Consider the following 23,876-nt stretch of genomic DNA (forward strand, 5'->3'; position numbering starts at 1 on the left):
TAATGAGACAAATATCCGCAAGAGACCAAATGACACAGAAATTTACAAAACATGGTATAGGCAACTAAAGTCTCGTAAGCGCACCCACTTTCATCGTATTTTATTTAAAAAAAAAATGACCATTCAAACATTTAGGGGACGCATATTCATTGTTTTTTTTCTTTTTTCCCCATTTTTCTCTTATCTGTAAATTTTTGCCCGTTATTCCTTTTTCTTTAAACCCCTATCCACACCTTCATGTTTTGTTTCATATCACCTTATAGCCTAAAGATCACCCCTAGTTTTTGGTGGGGTTCGTGTTGTTTATTCTTTAGTTTTCTATGTTGTGTCGTGTGTACTATTGTTTTTCTGTTTGTCTTTTTCATTTTTAGCCATGGCGTTGTCAGTTTGTTTTGGATTTATGAGTTTGACTGTCCCTTTGGTATCTTTCGTCCCTCTTTTCTAAACCTGTGATATACTCATGAAAAAAAAATTCAATATCCCAAAATATTTTGTTTTCATTATGCTAGAAGAAATAAAAAAAAAATTATGATGGATAGAAATAAAGAAAGAATGAAAAAAAGATGTAATGTCTTTTTAATACCTGTCAAGAACGTCAACAGTATCTATGAGGTATATTTCTAATGTTTCTTTACAGAAATATTAATGCAAATAATAAAACAACACTGATAAAACAAACAGAAATTACATCAATTACCGAAAATAGATCATTATGTGACAGTGCAGATTGTAATATATTGTAAGCAGACAGAAATACAAATATTCTGTTGAGAGATTACTTATAATGTAATCTAAGTAAACATATAGTTGATTATTGTGTCTTCTTTTTGCGAATACCAAAGAACACGAACACATACAGTACAGTTCTAGGAAGGACTGCTTCAGAGCAGCATGTACATAATTTATACATTTTGCAGTGTTCGAACTCTTTCAAATGTATTTTAATATTGTTGTATGGACAATTTTAAAATAGTTTATGAGAATGTTTATAAAATTCCCAATTCTTATTTCTAAACAATGTTATCATGCATGATTCAATATTACATCTCTTTTAGATATTTTTCATAGACCCTATATAAAAACCGAAAATATGCTGTTAGAGTTTCGCAATAAATAGACATTTGTATGCCTCAAAGTTTTGATAAGAATGTGTGCAGCCTTCTCGTGTGGGAAAATAATAATGAAATGCATGGATGAGATAAAAAGTTATATAAAATGGTTCAGATTTAATTGTAATGACAACATTATTTTTGTGGTCCCTTTAAAAATTATAAAAGGACGAGTCATTGTTGAAATGTTGAATGTAAATTATTGACATTCCTATGTTTAACTATCGAAATACCATTTGTTGTTTGTTTCACTATAATTTGATAAGGTCATACTTCTATAATGATCATCTTTTCGAGTCGTTAATTAAAGGCTTGAATTTGCAGTCTGTGAAAATCTTAGGAAAGGGCCAACATATAAAGAAGAAATATAATAGATGTGAGGATTGAGATTGGAAAAGCAGAATATGGGATACTGACATTCTAAATAATGAATAGACTCAAAAAGCAAACAAACATTAAAAAAACATCCAGAAGAATATGAGGATAAAGCATAATAATACCTGTGATAAAACAGAATTACAAAGCCAGCGCAGATTATAGAAATAAACTATGTTCAAAATAGATTAATCACAAAATTACACAAACATGCAATACATTGTACCACAATTATTTTGATTAGAATTTACAGAATTAAAAAGTACATATTAAAAATAATGACAAATGCCTTCATGCTAAAAAAAGTAAAGAATACACATACCCCATGTAGACCATTTAGTTGAATTGTACTCGAATTCACTGTGTGTATCACTGATGCAAACAATGCAAACACTTACTTAAATCACTCAAACTTCAATTTCAGCATCATTGTCAGACACTGGCCTTGACTGTGTCCACTAAATTAAGCGCTAGTACATACATACTGCTATGATTTAAGTGACATATTTGGTCATTGATATTTTAAATGTTATGTATTGAAATATAAATACTGGTTTCTTATTTCACCTTTGCATATTTTGTCGTTTATTTTCCTTGATAACTATGTAATTTTTAATGTTTGATGCATTTTCCGGTATCGGTTACAAGAAAAGAATATAATCAGACAGAATTAATTAATTTGTTCATGCATTTTTTGTTAACCACTATAATTTTATATGTGGGTGTCATCCCAATACCTAAATTTTCAAATTTCTAAATAAAATTAATTGGTTCACGTTTGAATTATAGAATATTGTGCAACATGTACATGTATATGCATACTGTATGAAATGCCGCAATATCAAATTTGCTTTCAAAAATGCAAAGTCAGCATGGACATTAAATATTTTGTGATATACTTGTAAGTATATGGCCAAAAGAGGTCAACATTTAAGTACTCTATCCAATTTATTTAAGCTAACCATACAAGGTTAATTAAACGTTTTTGATGACATATAATTGAAAAACAGATATAAAACAGTCATTGATATACAATTATAGATGATTGTCTGGTCCTTGCACGTGGTTTGCTAATAAGCTTGCCGCACGAACCGATAAAGTTTAAAGCTTTTCAATTATTCAACCATTATACATGCTTCGTGCACAAATTATATTTAAAATTTGCCATTTAAACAGTTCGATTCGAATTAAAAATCGAAATTGTAAAAGTTGGAACTATAAGACAGCAAACCATTCCAAAATTTGCAGTATTTATTCCCATGTTTTCTTTTCAAATCCGTCAACATAAATATTGAGCATTACGGTATCATGCAATACGTTTTGACTTCCATACGGGTTTACAAGATAAAAAATACATATACGAATCTTTTTTTTTTGTTTAATCTTATATAGATTTAGTTGGAAAAAATTAAAATTTGACGAAGATGACTTCAATTGGGGTAAGTGAAAATTTTATATCTTTGTGATTCAAGTTTATATATAAATATTATGTTCTGTAAATGTATGGCTGCTATAGAATACACATGACTAATGTGTCAAATATAAATGAAAAGTTTTTTTTAACATAAATTCCGGTAAACGCTGTAAACCTACATTATATTTTGTTACTTATTCTTAAATCGGACTCAGACTTCTGTTAAACTGAGTTTTACTGGGCGTAGTGTTGTACTTTTTTATGCATTGGCTAGAGGTATAGGGGGAGGGTTGAGATTTCAAAAAACATGTTTAACATCGCTGCAATTTTCCGCCTGTCCGATGTCAGGAGCCTCAGGCATTTGTTAGTCTTGTATGATGTTTAATTTTAGTTTCTTGTGTACTTTAAAATTGTTAATTGTCTCGACACGCTTTGATATTATTCAACCTTGTAATTCAAAATATCAAGGACAAACGCGTTCCAATAAAAACTAATAACTTGCAGAAATATTCTTAAATTTTGAAACTAAATGTTTTCCTGACGATTTCGTACTTTTTCCTTTAATGTCATATCCAATCATAATATAATCGCTATGCAGTAATGTTTATGTTATTATTTCACAATCACATATTATTTCCTGTGTCATACTTGCCTCTTTGGATATCACCATACTTCTACCAAGTATATGTTTATCATGTGTTAGTTATTGTGTCACTTACATTTGTATGAACATCTGCTGATAGTCTCCAAATTTCACTTGTTAATTTAGTGTTGCCGTGTTTCTAAATGTAGATGCGAAAAGTACAAACAAAATAGAAAAATCGAATTATAGAGACGAAAATGGGATAGAACATAAATGTACAAAAGGATATTAAAAACTGAGAAGTTTAATAAAAACTGAGACAACGTTCCGGCAAAAATAAAACCATAACCAAAGGAAAACAAAGTTTACAAAACACAACAAAAAATCTAGGAAGTCAAATTACGCGCATTGGCGTCACCTATTAAAGAAACGAGCAACAACAATTATAGGTTGGATAGAATGTCTCCTATAAGGGAATGCAGATTCTGCTTCATTAGAGTCAAATCCGGTATGTTTCACAAGGAAATTTTAAATTCAAATACAAACATTCCATACAAAGTTCTGTGGTATAAGTTAAATTATGAATTTGAGAATGGAAACGGGGAATGAGTCAAAGACACAACAACCCGAACAAAGGGCGGGAAAATGAAGGCTACCATTAAGTCTTCAACACAACGATAAAATCATGAGGCGGGATTATATACATACATGTAGTTACGCTCATCGAATTCAATCTGTCTCGCAGTTGTTCACATTGCTATTGGAAAAAAATTTAAATAGACAAATATTAACTACTTTCGTACAAGAAATTGATAATGCTGAACACATTTACAGATTTTATGCTTTTATTGATATCTGTTGGTTTACAAAGTTCAAGTTAAAAAAAACATTATTGCAAGGAAAAATCTGAAGGCGTTAACACAGTTGTATTTTGTTACAGAGTTCCAAGTCTTTAATGTTTTCCAAATACTTTCCTAACCATACACCTGGATTTGATCATAGGAAAGTTTACAATAATGAAGTATATGTAAGTATCTGTATGCTAGTTACATTCATTGTACTTACATTCATCTTGTTACAAACAATTTAATATATTTGTATCAGAAGATGGCAGAGCAAAACTTCATCTAAGAAACATTTTTAGAATATGCTGCGTTACAAAAAAACATTTTTTACTCGCAATTAACTAATTACCATATGTAATGATCAATAAAATTCGTATTGTTACACAACTGGCTCGATGCCACTGCTGGTGGACGTTTCGTCCCCGAGGGTATCACTAGCCCAGTAGTCAACACTTCGGTGTTGAAATGAATATCAATATGGTGGTCATTTTTATAAATTTCCTGTTCACAAAACTTTGAATTTTTCGAAAAAACTAAGGATTTTTTTTTATCCCAGGCATAGATTACCTTAACCGTATTTGGTGCAGCTTTTTGGAATTTTGGACCCTCAATGCTCTTCAACTTTGTTCTTGTTTGGCTTTATAAATATTTTGATATGAGTCACTGATGAGTCTTATGAAGACGAAACGCGCGTCTGGCGTACTAAATTATAATCCTAGTACGTATACCTTGATAACTATTTACACCACTGGGTCGATGCCACTGCTGGTGGAAGTTTCGTCCCCGAGGGTATCATCAGCCTAGTAGTCAACACTTGGGTGTTGACATGAGTATCAATAATTTGGTCATTTTTATAAATTTCCTGCTTACAAAACTTTGAATTTTTCGAAAAACTAAGGATTTTCCTATCCAAGGCATAAATTACCTTAGTCGTATTTGGCACAACTTTTTGGAATTTTGGATCCTCAATATTTTTCAACTTTGTTCTTGTTTGACTTTATAAATATTTTGCTATGAGCGTCACTGATGAGTCTCATGTAGACGAAACGCGCGTCTGGCATACTAAATTATAATCCTGGTACCTTTGATAACTATTGTATTGATAAAAATTCAGTTATCAAACCCGTGTTCATAGTTATTCTTCGGTGTAACGTTTTTTTACCAGAATATATCATTTTGTGCCCGGTCAGAAGGAACACCTTAGAAGTTCATGCATATTTTAAATAAATTGTTTCTAAGTAAATCATGTTTTTGTATGATAAATATCCGGCAATTAGTGCATTCTAATATGCAATTAGACCTTTTTCATGTTACGAGTTTTGAGTCCGGAGTATAATTTTCTTTATACAAGCTACCAACGTGAAAATTGTGTACAAATAGGATCAACAAAAAGAAATAAAATTAAAATCACAATCGATGCAAGTTGAGGACTCTCAAATGTTTCATGTTTTCTATTTACGATCAATTTTATCAGAAAACAGTCAATTGTTTACAAAAAATTGCAAACCAATATATTAATCTTATCCATTAAATAACTATAATAGCTCCGGCATATTTATGAATCCAAGATTTTGCAAACCCATAAAACGTGTTTATATATTAAAATTTTCAAAATAGGAAGAAGGACCCGACATCACTTTTGACTTTTGTAGTCCAAAACAAGAAAAAACCCGTAATAAAATCTGGCATTAATAAAAAAAAAAAAAAACACTCACACTGAGCAAAGTTATCAATTCTTGATCATAACAAGTAGGAATGCTAATCATTTGTACTGTATTTAAGAATTGAATGCTTTTTTTGTTACTTCATTTGGGGTGTAAAAGCGTTGACGAAAGTACATGTTGTATGAAGCGCGGAGGCTATGTGCGCACGGTCAACGCTTTTACAACCCTATGAAGTAACAAAAACAAGTATTCAATACTTATAAATATTTTTTTTTAGCAAGGATTATGAAAACACGATTTTTATAAATATTTTATAGAAAAAGAAGAAGAAATCAAAGGCAGTCCAAGTTTGTTTTGAATCACCAAAGGTATCAATATTTTGTATGAAATTGTCTTTCTACTTTATGAGGTTTCACGATGAAATATAACCATTGCTGCTTGCGAGATAAAACTATCATACTGCACATATGTAACTGGAACTTTAAGCGTTAACGTAGATTTTTGTCGCTTTTTTTAAAATATAGTAATGAAAATATCGAAAAAATATTTCAGGCGGAAACATATGTAAAAAAAAAAAGGAATGGATTTAGGACAAGAGAGACAGAGAGAAAAGATAAAACAAATCAAACAACTACACAATTTAATATTGAGCAAGACAAAATGTCTTATAAACTAAGTGCTACGACAAATTACCAGAAATACATTTCAGGGACTACCTGTGACCCCAGTTATATTGACCACATTAGGTAAAAGAAAGTTTGATGAATAGCACGTTGGTCGAACATAGCATTATGAGATCTAGAGATCACCATATATTTCAAGCCTAAAATAATTGTAAACATATCTGTTGTTTTAGCATTTGTATTCTTCTTGCAATGGCAATGTGTAATATTAAATTATGTGAATGTTTTTAGTTTCAGGAAACACAACTCAATTTATCTATTCAGGTATTTATTGTTAAGACACATATAAATCATACATGTGGGATTACTACCATGTATCAACTATCAAACCTAATCCAAATGACGTCGATTTAAACAAATACAGGTCACCTTGCGGATTTCAACATCAACAAATTTCACAGCGTCAGCATATAATTCCCGGACACGACAAAGTGTTACATAATTAAAAAAAAAAATCAGCAAAACAATTTTGTATTGTAAATCCCTCGTATACATTTTAAACCTGATGCCTTTTGTTATCTATAATTCATGTTTTTCTTTGCCTAATACGTTCTCCCATTTATTTGTATTGAAGTCCTGTATTATTATGTTGTCATTTTAATGTTATATTTAACAATGCCATGAAAGTGCGAGGTTTGGCATGCCACAAAACCAGGTTCAACCCACCATTTTTTTCTTTAAAAATGTCCTGTACCAAGTTAGGAAAATGGCCATTGTTATATCATAGTTCGTTTCTGTGTATGTAACATTTCTACGTTGTGTTTTCGTTGTATCGTTTGTTTTCTCCTATATTTGAGTGTGAATTTACATTACTATAAGACGTGTCACGGTACTTTTCTATCCCAAATTCATGTATTTGGTTTTGATGTTATATTGCTATGTGTGTTACATTTGAATGTTGTGTCGTTGTTCTCCTCTTATATTTAATGCGTTTCCCTCAGTTTTAGTTTGTTTCCCCGATTTTGTTTTTTGTCCATAGATTTACGATTTTTGAACAGCGGTATACTACTTTTGCCTTTTTTTATAAGGAACATTAAAGTTGTCTGTATTCTTACGATAAGACTATGTTTATAGTGAAAAAAGCATTGGTAGCGACCTGGTGACTTTATTCACTTTTGAAACCAGTAAATATAATACCCTGTATCTGTAAAAACATGATGTATAATTTTACAACTTGTTTGTGTTTGCTTCATTTCGGCCAACCCCAATCATCACGTGTTCAATAAAATGATCAGGTTTGCAATCTTTATGAAAATTTCGACAATGAATTATGACAACGCACTGTGTTACTACAACTCTAGATAATGACGACGTTGAAATGCATACCAATACGAATTAATCTACAGTTGAACAAGATATACTGAAAACAAGAAAAATCACAAAACAACTGAATTCCGAGGAAAATTCAACACCGAAAGATCTTTATCGAATGGCTAGTGATATAAAGCGTACCAGCATAGTTGGTAAAGGTGTCTAGCCAGCATAAATTCAAATCTCGCTGTGGAAACGGAAAACAAATAAGGGCGAAAGATACCATTTGCACAGTCAATTATATAGATCGAAAATAAACTAACAACGCCAGGGCTAAAAAAGAAAACGACAAACAGACAAATAATAGTACACAAGACACAATAAAGAAAACTAAAGACTTAGCAACACGAACCCCACCAGGTGCTCCAGAATGGTATGTAGATTCTGCTCTACATGTGGCACCCGTCATGTTGCTCATGTTATTACAAACCCGGTAAATAATCTATTCGGTTGATCACATTCGTAAAATGGGAAGGGGGATGTAAGGACATAAGGAACATATTCGAATCATCTGTAAAACGGTTATTCCATAACGGTTAACAAACTCGTGATGGCGTCAGTAAAATTTCCGAAGGGATGATTTAAATCTCACCATTTGATATTCTTAGTTTAATAGGTTGTAGTGAGCAGCAATACTTTATCAAGGAAATCATGATAGGATATAACAAATTTCAGCTTTAAATTACACTGCTATCATTATACACTGAATTTAAGACCTAAAAATTATATACTAGTATAAACATGTATGTATGTAAATGTGTACATGTGTGTATAGATTGATTGTTCTATCAAGCGTTATAACGGTACGTTGATTTTTAAGAAATGTATGATTGAAACGAAACTCATATTAGCCATACAATTATTTTCAGAAGCAGGAAGGGATAGATATCCCACCTCAAGTTGAACTGACTGTAAGTAATTAATGTCAATTCATTCACGATGCAAATATATGCAGTGAACAATTTTTTTAAACCGTTTTTTACCAGAATATATCATTTTGTGCCCGGTCAGAAGGAACACCTTAGAAGGTCATGCATATTTTAAATAAATTGTTTCTAAGTAAATCATGTTTTTGTATGATAAATATCCGGCAATTAGTGCATTCTAATATGCAATTAGACCTTTTTCAAGTTACGAGTTTTGACTCCGGAGTATAATTTTCTTTATACAAGCTACAAACGTGAAAATTGTATACAAATAGGCTCAACAAAAAGAAATAAAATTAAAATCACAATCGATGCAAGTTGAGGACTCTCAAATGTCTCATGTTTTCTATTTATGATCAATTTCATCAGAAAACAGTCAATTGTTTACAAAAAAATGCAAACCAATAAATTAATCTTATCCAGTAAATAACTATAATAGCTCCGGCATATTTATGAGTTCAAGATTTTGCAAACCCATAAAACGTGTTTATATATTAAAATTTTCAAAATAGGAAGGACCCGACATCACTTTTGACTTTTGTAGTCCAAAACAAGAAAAAAACCGTAATAAAATCTGGCATTAATAAAAAAAAACACTCACACTGAGCAAAGTTATCAATTCTTGATCATAACAAGTAGGAATGCTAATCATTTGTACTGTATTTAAGAATTGAATGCTTCTTTTGTTACTTCATTTGGGGTGTAAAAGCGTTGACGAAAGTACATGTTGTATGAAGCGCGGAGGCTATGTGCGCACGGTCAACGCTTTTACAACCCTATGAAGTAACAAAAACAAGTATTCAATACTTATAAATATTTTTTTTTAGCAAGAATTATGAAAACACGATTTTTATAAATTTTTTTATAGAAAAAGAAGAAGAAATCAAAGACAGTCCAAGTTTGTTTTGATTCACCAAAGGTATCAATATTTTGTATGAAATTGTCTTTCTACTTTATGAGGTTTCACGATGAAATATAACCATTCCTGCTTGCGAGATGAAACTATCATACTGCACATATGTAACTGGAACTTTAAGCGTTAACGTAGATTTTTGTTGCTGTTTTTTAAAATATAGTAATGAAAATATCGAAAAAATATTTCAGGCGGAAACATATGTAAAAAAAAAGGAATGGATTTAGGACAAGAGAGACAGAGAGAAAAGATAAAACAAATCAAACAACTACACAATTTAATATTGAGCAAGACAAAATGTCTTATAAACTAAGTGCTAACACAAATGACCAGAAATACATTTCAGGGACTACCTGTGACACCAGTTATATTGACCACATTAGGTAAAAAAAAGTTTGATAAATAGCACGTTGGTCGAAAATAGCATTATGAGATCTAGAGGTCACCATATATTTCAAGCCTAAAATAATTGTAAACATATCTGTTGTTTTAGTATTTGTATTCTTCTTGCAATGGCAATGTGTAATATTAAATTATGTGAATGTTTTTAGTTTCAGGAAACACAACTCAATTTATCTATTCAGGTATTTATTGTTAAGACACATATAAATCATACATGTGGGATAACTACCATGTATCAACTATCAAACCTAATCCAAATGACGTCGATTTAGACAAATACAGGTCACCTTGCGGATTTCAACATCAACAAATTTCACAGCGTCAGCATATAATTCCCGGACACGACAAAGTGTTACATAATTAAAAAAAAAAAATCAGCAAAACAATTTTGTATTGTAAATCCCTCGTATACATTTTAAACCTGATGCCTTTTGTTATCTATAATTCATGTTTTTCTTTGCCTAATACGTTCTCCTATTTATTTGTATTGAAGTCCTGTATTATTATGTTGTCATTTTAATGTTATATTTAACAATGCCATGAAAGTGCGAGGTTTGGCATGCCACAAAACCAGGTTCAACCCACCATTTTTTTCTTTAAAAATGTCCTGTACCAAGTCAGGAAAATGGCCATTGTTATATCATAGTTCGTTTCTGTGTATGTAACATTTTTACGTTGTGTTTTCGTTGTATCGTTTGTTTTCTCCTATATTTGAGTGTGAATTTACATTACTATAAGACGTGTCACGGTACTTTTCTTTCCCAAATTCATGTATTTGGTTTTGATGTTATATTGCTATGTGTGTTACATTTGAATGTTGTGTCGTTGTTCTCCTCTTATATTTAATGCGTTTCCTTCAGTTTTAGTTTGTTTCCCCGATTTTGTTTTTTGTCCATAGATTTACGATTTTTGAACAGCGGTATACTACTTTTGCCTTTTTTTTATAAGGAACATTAAAGTTGTCTGTATTCTTACGATAAGACTATGTTTATAGTGAAAAAAGCATTGGTAGCGACCTGGTGACTTTATTCACTTTTGAAACCAGTAAATATAATACTCTGTATCCGTAAAAAAATGATGTATAATTTTACAACTTGTTCATGTTTGCTTCATTTCGGCCAACCCCAATCATCACGTGTTCAATAAAATGATCAGGTTTGCAATCTTTATGAAAATTTCGACAATGAATTATGACAACGCACTGTGTTACTACAACTCTAGATAATGACGACGTTGAAATGCATACCAATACGAATTAATCTTCAGTTGAACAAGATATACTGAAAACAAGAAAAATCACAAAACAACTGAATTCCGAGGAAAATTCAACACCGAAAGACCTTTATCGAATGGCTAGTGTTATAAAGCGTGCCAGCATAGGTGGTTACGGTGTCTAGCCAGCATAAATTCAAATCTCGCTGGGGAAACGGAAAACAAATAAGGGCGAAAGATACCATTTGCACAGTAAATTATATAGATCGAAAATAAACTAACAACGCCAGGGCTAAAAAAGAAAACGACAAACAGACAAATAATAGTACACAAGACACAATAAAGAAAACTAAAGACTTAGCAACACGAACCCCACCAGGTGCTCCAGAATGGTATGTAGATTCTGCTCTACATGTGGCACTCGTCATGTTGCTCATGTTATTACAAACCCGGTAAATAATCTATTCGGTTGATCACATTCGTAAAATGGGAAGGGGGTTGTAAGGACATAAGGAACATATTCGAATCATCTGTAAAACGGTTATTCCATAACGGTTAACAAACTCGTGATGGCGTCAGTAAAATTTCCGAAGGGATGATTTTAATCTCACCATTTGATCATGATAGGATATTCACAAATTTCAGCTTTAAATTGCACTTCTATCATTATACACTGAATTCAAGACCTAAAAATTATATACTAGTATAAACATGTATGTATGTAAATGTGTACATGTGTGTATAGATTGATTGTTCTATGAAGCGTTATTACGTTACGTTGATTTTTATAAATGTATGATTGAAACGAAACTCATATTAGCCATACAATTATTTTTAGAAGCAGGAACGGATAGATATCCCACCTCAAGTTGAACTGACTGTAAGTAATAAATGTCAATTCATTCACGATGCAAATATATGCAGTGAACAATATTTTTAAACCGTTAAAAACTATAACAAATTACAAAAGAAGATAATAATATTGAAACTGGATACTTGCTTGTTGCGAATAAAATACTTGAATTTTGGTTTGTACATAATGAAATAGTCAATGTTTGAATGGCTTGGTTTTAGCATTGATGAATACTTTTCGGACATAACAAATGTATTTTGTTGTTTTTATTTACAAATAATAATCATCAAAGATTATTATCTTTACTAGCAACTAGTGATCGTTCAAAAGCAACCATCGCCTGTGCCATCTGAACCTTCATCACCAAAGCAACCATCGCCTCTGCCATCTGAACCCTCATCACAAAAGCAACCATCGCCTGTGCCATCTAAACCTTCATCACCAAAGCAACCATCGTCTGTGCCATCTAAACCCTCATCACAAAAGCAACCATCGCCTGTGCCATCTGAACCTTCATCATCAAAGCCACCTACTAAACCGGATCTTCCTTCACAAAAGAAGCCTATAAGAGATGCATTTGAAATATGGGATAATATCAGAAAATTAGGGGAACCAAGAATTATGATATCATTGATTGGCGCTTACAATGAGTTAATTCCTACGTATAAATGGAAACACAAGATGTTGTTAAAGGAAGCACTCACTCATGTTGCAAGATATGCAGGAAGTAAATGATTTCTTTTTTAAAACAATGAACAAATATATATCTCTATGTACAAGCCAAGGCCTATTTGCCTTTTTTTCGTTTGTTTTGTAGACCAAATTAAAAGCGGTTATGTATTGTAGCAATTAACGCAGAAATAAAACAAAGAGTTTAATTCTTTTCAATTGAAAGATTATGACATCCTCAAATGAAAATCAAGAACAATCCCTCCCTTTAGGGGTTTAAATTTATACCATTATAAAATATATAAGAAGAACATAACCCGTATCATTGCAAAAACTGCATTGTTGTCAATATAATGGAATTTGATGTGACTGTCATAAACTTGAGAGGTTTAGCTAGATATAAAACCATGTTTAATCCACCATTTTCCACATAAGAAAATGCTTGTACCAAGTCAGGAATATGACAGTTGTTATCCATTCGTTTGATGTGTTGTAGCTTTTGATTTTGCAATGTGATTAGGGACTTTCCTTTTTAAATTTTCCTCGAAGTTTAGAACTTTTTGTGATTTTACATCTTAAAATTAAACCTACTAAAATGTATGCTCAACATCAACATCAAACTCAGTTATCGTCTTTTTGATCAATTATATACAATTAGAAACCAAAATAAAAACTCAACATTCACATTATTTGTTTCAACTTTATTACAATAAATCATTCTAAATTTATTTGAATTGTTTTCCAAGTGACATTCAATAAAACACAATTTCAGCCATTTAATAAAACATTACCTGATGATATTGATGACAAGGAACATAAATGTACAATATTCCTTTTTATCATAGGATGTGGATTTCTTTACAAGGAACAGGATATTAAAATTGCAACGACAATCATCAAGGATAGTTGTCATATTGAAAGTTTACCACAGTTAACGTATGGATACACTTCCAACATAAAAGTAAGTGTAACACAAAATATCTACCAAAAGCAAAAGTATGCAAGTTATCTCGAAAAAAACACTGAACTATTTTCGTTGACCATCTATCTTTATAAAAAGTCTAGATGAAAATGTATGATCATAATATAAAAAAAAATAAAAAGAAACAAAAACAATAGGATTTAGTCTTACTTTACTCAAACCAAAGATAAAAAAAAAACTAGTTTGGAATAAAAACATCATGCGATATGACTTAAAAATAGCTACTTGAAATAATATGGGATATTTTTTTATTGGTTTGCGGAAACATTCACTACACGTCCTTGTTACTTCATTAATGTGAAGATACCATATTGAATTGAATAAGAACCGTGGTTGAATAATTTCAAAGCGACAAGGGCACATACATGTATACATACATAAAAAAGGAAATATATCCGTAAATCTGGAAGTTCATTCAGTTTATATTAACCATTATAATTTACCATTTTTGTCATACTTGAATACCTTTCCAACCTATTTTTGTATACACTGTTTTGGATCACTTTATTTAGAAATGGATAACTTAAAAACACATAATATAATATAATCCTCTAATTTACATCTTTCCATTCTTTGTATGATAGTTTTACCACTTTTTTGGTTTGTAAGTAAATCCTGAAGGAGTTCGATCCTCTGTCGTATACAAAGTTTATTTCCAGACTGTGATTATCTAATAGTTTGAAATCGACGGAACTTAAACATATTAAGGAGTTGATATCTTTATAGTTTAAAAACAACGGAACTTAAAGAATAGAAACAATGATTGTTTGGTGTCTTTTTGTTTGTTAATCAACTAAAAATCTTACGGAAAATGTTTTCCTATCGATTTTTCAAATTTTAAGACTGACACCTTGTTTTTATCTAAAACAAAAATGGTATCAGTGAGTTGAAAAAAATAGAGACTACGAATATCGGTCAAAAATTCGAAAAGAAGGTATAAATTTGTAAGTAGCACACGCTTTTATATTAAACCATGATATTAATACCGTTTTAGTCATTATCCCAGCTGTTGTAGGTTTATCAATAATAGGTTCAAATCAAACGCTTGAAATTTGGAAGTTATCTTTAAGGCAGTGTCAATATACATTATTGTATCACATACATCTATCCTAGATATGCGTCTACTAGTTGGTACTTGACGTTTGAAATCCATCAATTTCTAAAAGTTTGATGTAAATCTAATCAATATTGCTACTATTTTCTTTGTGTGAAGCCTTTAATGATTGTTCGAATTGGCAAACATTAAAATTACTTGCTTCAAATGCAGAAATATATTGGCCAATCTATTACTATATAGACAAAGGCAAACTATTAAAAAAATGTCATTATAAACATCTAAATTTTTGCTGCATTAGGTATCACACCTCCCACTTTGGATTTACCTAACAACGTGTTTCTGATAATATAATTTGCAGAATGGTCGCTGTTTTGTAAGTCATACCGTGAATTCGGGGATTTTTATAATACATTGTTGTGCAATTAAACGTACTACGATAGTATCAAATGAACAACAGTCTATAATATGTCTGTATACATTTCATCTATTCTTTTCATTATTTATATGATTACAGAGAGACGTTAATAATTCAGGCTCAGGGAAGGTTACAGTGAGTAATTAAAACAATAAAAAATGAAACATGATTATGAAACAAAAATCCTTTACTTGATTTTGAAACAAATTGTCTGTCAGTATATAATCTATTCAGTCAGATATCAACAGACAAACAACCGTATTTAATATGCATGTTTTATTTGTATACATACCTTTATATGATATATGGTAGGTTCATTTTAGTTCACTCCTAAGTTATCCCATCTCTTTTTTGTATTTTTATATTAAACCATTACAGCTGACATACTAATTTGATACTATGCGAATGCGGTTTAAGGATTATACATGTATGCACTGAACATGTGTTTGAAAAGTCTTGCGACCACGGTACTAAATACTAATTTTTGAAACACTAATTCGGTTTCACATTGCATTAGTTTGCCATTACACATGTTACCGATCGAATAAAAAGAGTAAAGATCGATTTATATTTTCTTTTGCATTTTGTTCTATTCAAGACAAGTTTTTTGTTATTATCCTGTAATTCATTTCAGTCATGGTTTTTTCAAACATTGAGTTACACGCAGATTCAAACGTGTCTTGTTGGTGACGTTTTAAAGCGTATGTTGTAACAAATTGTCATCGTTTCTATTTATCGTTGTAGGCAAAAGCAAACAATGATAAAATCGATTTAATGAAGGTAAGCATCTATTGAAAACAACAAAAATACTCATATTGATAAGAAAATTAAAATTGGCTTGGCATACCATAGCTCCATTTAGCACAACTTTTTAGAATTTTGGGTCATCAATGCTCTTCAGCTTTGTACATGTTTGACTTATAACTATTTTTACCTGACGGTCACTGATGAGTCTTATGTAGACGAAACGCGCGTCTTACGTATTGAACTATAATCCTGGTACCTTTGAAAACTATTTACACCAGACGCGCGTTTCGTCTGCACATGACTCATCAGTGACGCTCAGATAGAAAAAATGAGAAGTTTACTATTTTAGAAGTTACAAGTACGGTTGAAAAACGAAAGCAAAACTATGAATCTCTCCACTATCATGCAGAGTAAACGTTTGATTTGATACTCATTTTACATTTTAGCCGGAGTTTTTTTCGGCTGATGTCCAAAATTATAAAAATCATAAGAACAGTGATCAGTTACAAATAAAATAAGGTTAAACAAGGAAAGTATTTTGAATCAGAAAAACTTTACCAACTTAAAGGAATGCCTTTATCTTTCAAGAGTTTCATGGTTCCGTGATCAATACATATTCTTTATACGTCTTTATTGTAAGCAGTAATTCTTATAAAAAAAACCAATCCTTTTAGATAACACTAGCCCAGGTACATAGTCAAAATGTTGTTGTTTTTTTATATAAAGTAGTTCTAAAATAACCTAACTGATGTATAAATAACGGGAACAAAGCTGGAGTAGCTGACTTAACGTTTAATATGTTTGGTTGGAATATATACATGCAACATCGTCAAAATACTTTCCTCGATGTATGAAAAAAAAAACTTCGAAATTGTACATAATGAAAATAGCTTATTAATTGATGTATATCTAAACAATCATTTGAAAGTCTTGAGAGATGTTTCAGATGGCGTTATGTTGGGGTAAAGTGGAGTAAGTTATGAAAGAATAAAGCAAATACTGCACAACAAACATTATTGTTATACCTCTTTTAGCTTTTAGAAATAGAGAATTACATCAATGCAGAGGGGAGAGTTAAATTCGAAGATGTAACTTTGAGAGAAAAAGAAAATTTAATAAAACCATCTGGGATTGTCAAAGGTATATTAGTTCTTTGTTTTGATATTCAAGGACAAGTGAACAGTATTACACGTTTAAGGAATTCACAAAATCTACTGCTATTACATACTCATAGAGAGAACATTTGCTATGACTTTGTTGGTAATCTTCGACTTTAATAGCTGGCTATGTGGTATTGGTTTTGCTCATTGTGAAAGGTCGTATTGTAACCGAAAGTCATTTGGTCTTTGACGGAGAGCTGTCTCATTGACAATCACACCAAACTTTCTTATTCTTGTCTTTAAATACTAAACTAGGCAAATCAATTCTTAAGTCATCTTGTTAAAACAATGAATATATTTTCCATATCTTTAGAAAAAAAAATGGAGATAACTGTATTGAATTGTAAGTACCAACGGCTTGAATTGGTGATTTGATGGTCGTAATTAAGTTTACTGGCGATGTGTACGCGGAGCAATTGCAACCATCAAATCATCAATAGATGACGTTGGAGCTAAAAATAGAATAATGAAAAATATTGATTTTTATGAAACTGTCATTAAATATAGAATCATGATACATTAAAATCTGTTGTCTGCGATTACGCTTGCGTCAATTATGAATCATGTCATGAATATTAATGATGACTTTTTTTTAATAAAAATTAAAGTTACAAAAGAGGGTCGAACGATGTTGCACTATAATAGGGATTTAATTGTTGGCATTGAAAAATCTTACTAATAAGCTTTGAATTAAAAATGATATTACCCTTTATTATTCAATCAGGATACACTATAATTCATTGTATTCTATTTTTGGATAAACAGAAACGTGCTGGCAAAATGTAAACACATAATTGCGCTCTTGTAACCTAAACTTATGATGCAGCTTCATATATTATGAGGCTTTTTTATTACTTATTACCCTCATTTTTTTAGAAATTAGAGTTCCGGTTGTTTTATTTGTAATAAATGGTGGATTAGACGTACTCGAACATGTCATTAGAGCTATCTACAAAAACATATCGGTTGTAGTTGTTCAAGGCACTGGTGGAACAGCTGATCTTATTGCCTTGTGTCTTAAAGAGTAAGTTTATTAGTTTTGTTTTTACTCGAATATTAACACTTCTCAATAGTTTACAAGTATTAATTTGGTACAACGTTTAATATGAATGTAAAGTTTAAGATATAATTTAAATGATAAGACATGTTAGATATGCGTGCATACGAAATTTTAGACTACAACAAAATGGTTGAAAGAGTCCATTATAAAGGAATTGTACCAATGAAAGATAATTCCAATTCGTAAATAAAACTACAAACTCTTCAAATCTCTTTATTAGTTTTTTGAAGAAATTATTTCTTAATCATTGAATAAGTCGTCTTCTAAAATCCAAATTTGTTTTAGTAAGAAACATATATTCACAATCGATCTCAACAGCATAGCTCATACATTATTGATGTTATCTGTATCATTCAAAAAAAAAAAAAAATATGAAAAAGAAACAGCGCCTACAGATATCGTGTAGACAATCAATAAGCCACAATCTACATTTTTATATGTTTGGTCTTTACATTTGATACAGTTCTTCGTAAGATATTGTTACAACAAATTACAACAATGTCTTTACATGACAAAATCACATCCTCAAAAATGTGATTGATATCTGATAATTCTGAGTGAATCATCGTTTCATATTAGGTGCCGTTCAAATGTATCTAATAAAGAAATACAATTGTTGCCGTTTAGATTAAAAACATTTTAATGTACATAGCTTGCGGTTCGGTGTGAGTCAAGACTCCTTGTTGGAATCGTGCTTTAACCTGTAATGGTTTACTTGATTAACAAATGACTTGGATGGAGAGTTGTCTCATTCGCACTCATACCACATTTTTTTTTATATCTTGGTACATTGTAATGACTTTATGTGAATTTTGATAAAATATTAGCCAATTTTAGGTTTTTTTTTGCATATCGATTTCAAGCTAAGTAAATGAAACATTCATTAGATGGTGATGTTCCTTTGGCACCATCTTACGGTGTTTATATTTCACAACTTGTTCGCTATGCCCGTGTCTGTTGTGACGTTTTTGATTTTAACGAACGCAACCTATGTATAACTGGTAAATTATTAAACCAGGGATATCGTTACCATAAATTACTGAAAATCTTTATTAAATTTTTTCATAGATATAAAGATTTGGTTTTGAAGTTTGGATGTACCTGTAGAAAACTTATTTCAAACGGGATAGCACATCCTCATTTTTACGGAAATGTTGTTAACCGTGCCCGGAAATTTAGAAATGATCCATGTAAACTTGTCGCTCCTTTAAAAAAACTTATTCTAAAAGGTTACCTATTCAACACCGTAATAAGATCATTGGATATTGTTTTTATTGGAATAAATATTGATTTTGTTATCAGTAGATAAAAAGCTAACTGAATTTTACTAGTATGTTATATATATACATATTCATGGATCTACAATCTGTCGATACCTGTAACTTGGCATTGCACAAGGTCATGTTTTTCTCTGGCTGTTTATGATGTCTTTACATTAAATCCATTGGATGTTGGATGTGTACGGATTGATAGTTTAGTCTTAGATGCATGATTTTTTTATTAGTTGTTAGTGGCTTTGAACTAGCTGTCGGATAACTGCGAGTACTCTCAAATCTATTCATTGTGTCTTTTTGTGTCGGGATGTATAAGTACCCGGCCACGTCCACTTATATTTTTGTCCATCTGATGAGTTAAGCCTTTTTCAACATGTTTAACCCCGCCACATTATTTATATATGTGCCTGTCCCAAGTCAGGAGCCTGTATATTCAGTGTTTGTCGTTTGTTTATGTGTAACATATTTGTTTTTTGTTCATTTTTTTACATAAATAAGGCCGTTAGTTTTCTCGTTTGGATTGTTTTACATTGTCTTATCGGGGCCTTTTATAGCTGACTATGAGGTATGGGCTTTGCTCATTATTGAAGGCCGTACGGTGGCCTATAGTTGTTAATGTCTGTGTCATTTTGGTCTTTTGTGGATAGTTGTCTCATTGGCAATCATACCACATCTTCTTTTTTATATAACATTTGTAATCAAATTTAGAATGAAAATGGGAATGTGTCAAGAAAAGACACGACCAAAGAGCAAAAAATAGCCGAAGGTCACCAATTGGTCTTCGATACAGCAAGAAAATCTCGCACCCTTAGGCGTGCTTCAGATTTCCCCTTAAAAAAAATATGTACTTGTTCAGTGATAATTGAGATCATACTAAACTCCTAAATATTTAAAAGAAACAAAAAACTAAAATCATACAAGACTAACAAAGGCCAGAAGCGTTGGAGTTATTCATTTTTTTTCTATATATCTACCCTCATCTATATCACTAGACAATGTAGAATGTATATGTATGTATGAAAAATATACCGCAAGGGATTCAAATATCTACATATCAATAGTACGTTCGAGTTGTATAATTGAAGTTTGGAAATGGTGAAATCAATGGTTAAATAGGGATCATTGTAATACGGAATTACATGGTGTGTTTCCTTTGTTTTTCTTATTTATATCCTTTAAAGTATCATATCGATCATTAATGCATATTCGTGTATCACTCACTATGAAATACGTTATATACTGCAGCTGTCCTATTTGAGCAGTCAAATTGCATTGACTGTATATTCATATGTGATATACAGTCACTGACCGTATATCACTTGTTTATGACGTTGACAATGCGTTTCCGTAGAGTTTTATTTATGACGTCAATAAAACATACAGGTTCGCGGAAATTATACGTCGTCCGCTCCAAATTAAAAAATGATGGTTTTTACCCTAAATACTTCATTTAGAACACTTATAAGAGTTGCAGTATATAAAGAATAACCATATATTGTCTCGAAATATCAATCGGTTATCTGTACTCGGCTCGAAACAGGTAGAAATGCTCGGCACAGCCTCGCTTTCTACCTGTTTCTAAGCCTTGTACAAATAACATTGATATTTCGAGACAATGTATGGTTATTCTATATTTACTCTTTCAGAGAAGTTAAATTGTAAGTAGTTTATCAGTGCCTTGTTTGATACTTGATAATTGTTGCAAAAATCTTTACGTATATTTTCAGCATGTCAAAAGTGAAAAGGAAATTACCAGTAATGTTTGCAAAACGGTTTAGTGATGACATGTATGAAAAAGTTGAAGAAATTCTCAATCGAATTGTCAAAAGAGATTGGATGGTATTTAAAAACTTTTAAAAATTTTAGCATATATATATATAATGGTTGGAAAAGAAATTACAATCAGTAATACAAATAGCATCATTTTCGTTTAATACATTATAAGATCAATAGCCTCACATCTGAGAAGGATTCATATTTACAACAATTTCATAAACAATACAGAAAACTACAAGTCACGCTTCAATCGTAAATATATGGATAAAAATTACTCATCTCCCAAAAAATAAACATCCATTAAAAAAAAAACAGCTACACACAAGTTTAGTTTAACATTTAGATAAGTTTATTTGTATCCTTTAACAGTTTGTTTATTGAAAAAAATAATAAATGGATCAAATGACGAATTTAAAAGTCACACGTAAATAAATCCCTGAATACAGAGCTTAAGCCAACAGAAAAAAACAGCAAACACACAACAGTTTACAAAAAACATAACAATTAGAATACCAGTGATGTACTGTTGATATTGACCGCATTATAATAAAGTAAATGCAAGAGTACAAAAACTGATCCATTGTCCAAAAGGAATACCAATTCTTTTATTTCGAAATATAGGATTTATATGTCATTTGTTGTTATATATTTTTCTCACTTAGGAGGAAAACAAACTATAATATCGTATCCCTATTGAGATAGAAAAAGCAACACATACATTGTCAAACGATTATAAGATATATTGGATATCTTAAGTAACATTAAATTACAAGTAAAAGTAAAACATGTTATTTTTAAAACTGCTTTCTTAGTATTTTTGAATACATTTTATAATCACCGCTAATAAAAACTGACATATCTATATAATTCATATAAGTAAATGGTTTGTTATTTTAAACCTTGTTTTGTAGGTCAGTGCAGTCATTTCCCATCTAATGTGTATTGACTCATATCTGTGAACATACTTTGATATTATTTAACTTTTGTTGCAGATCTCAATATTCAATGTAAAGAAAAATAGTCACAAGGAACTATGGGAAAAGTTAACCGATGGCATAATACGAGCATGGTCATTTGAAGAGAAAAAAGGTGCTATTATACAAAAGTTGCAAATTTAAACATAACAATTTCAAAGCACAAAATGTTATTTATACTCTTAATTACAATTTCATCACTGTACCATCCGTCGTTTAATAGCTCCATCTTGAGACATTGATTCTGTGACCTCCGTTATCATGTAGCGTCACTTTTTATGTTCGACAAAAAAATGAACTAAATAGTCAATTTGTTGCAGTCCTAATGCATATTTAATTTTTGTAGAAACCCTTTTGATCTCGAGTATTTAACAATGTGGTTTTCTGTATTTTCTGGTTGACTAGCAGCTGTTGTGTTTTTTTATGTCAGGAATACAAGTTGTTTGCCTGCGAATAGCACAACATTTGTCATCGATATCATTCAGGACAGTCTTGTGCTGCATGTTCTAACTTTATATACCATATATTTATTTAATAGCCATGAACAGCTGCTTTCAAACCATATATTTTTGACACCGAATACATCAATTTATGACGTATTGGAACCTCAAAGCAAGGGGAAAAGATTATAATTTTAGCCCATTTAAATTTCTTAAGAGGAGTTATGATAATGTGTCGTGTTTATCTGTTTCAAATAAGTCACTGGCTACTGTTCGAAAAGTGAATAATTTCAAAAATAATTAGTTGTTTTAAACGGTTATGTGTATAAGTATTGGCATGATAATCGGAAATATATATTGTAGGAACTGCAAGCTAAGTTCATTGGAATACATGAGGGCCATAGATATATCTCATTTTTGAATCTTTGTTGGCTGATTTTTATATAAATCAAGATACGTATTTGAAATAATGTTCATTATATGTTGCAGATGAATCGTTTCTGACCACAGATCTTATGAACCTGGGCCAAATAGATTGTATTTCTAAGTATGTTGCTGGAATAGACCATTTATCGAAGAAAGAATTATTTGGTGGCTATGATATGCAAACACAGAGTAAAAGTCGAGTTGATCTTCAGCATGTTCAGGTAGAGATATACACATATCAATACATTATATAGTCAATTCTATAACGTCTAGTAATTCCAACAAAAACGACAACAAAATATCCCTACTGCTCCACAGGAATCTAGCCCTTTCCATTGCCTAGCGTATAAGAAAGTATATCAATTCATGAGAAACGATCGTTTTACATTATACGAATTATATCAGTTTAAAATCAGAAGCAGTGATTACAATAAAAAAAATGGATACATACATTTTATGGTCACTACCATACATTGATTGACAGATCATGTGTGTTTATTTTATCTCTCAAAGAAGACACCTGGAATGATAGTAATCAAAAGTTCCAGGATTATAATTTAGTACGACAGACCCGCGTATCGTCTACATAAGACTAATCAATGACGC

General features: G+C 31.1%; 1 protein-coding gene across 1 annotated transcript; it reads left to right on the plus strand.

Moving 5' to 3' along the window:
• The first annotated feature begins 2,871 nt into the window (after window positions 1-2,871).
• LOC143084145 (uncharacterized) lies at window positions 2,872-23,524 on the plus strand. The gene is made up of 17 exons (XM_076260553.1): window positions 2,872-2,923; window positions 4,422-4,508; window positions 6,308-6,358; window positions 6,905-6,937; window positions 8,854-8,895; window positions 9,779-9,829; window positions 10,375-10,407; window positions 12,276-12,317; window positions 12,600-13,017; window positions 13,805-13,920; window positions 15,513-15,548; window positions 16,158-16,193; window positions 17,195-17,300; window positions 18,197-18,344; window positions 21,382-21,493; window positions 22,423-22,519; window positions 23,334-23,524. The coding sequence occupies exons 1-17, from the start codon at window positions 2,909-2,911 to the stop codon at window positions 23,522-23,524; spliced, it is 1,614 nt and encodes a 537-aa protein (XP_076116668.1). The 5' UTR covers window positions 2,872-2,908.
• The last annotated feature ends 352 nt before the right edge of the window (window positions 23,525-23,876 follow it).

Source organism: Mytilus galloprovincialis, chromosome 7 (genome assembly GCF_965363235.1).
Source record: "Mytilus galloprovincialis chromosome 7, xbMytGall1.hap1.1, whole genome shotgun sequence".
NCBI classification, from domain to species: domain Eukaryota; kingdom Metazoa; phylum Mollusca; class Bivalvia; order Mytilida; family Mytilidae; genus Mytilus; species Mytilus galloprovincialis.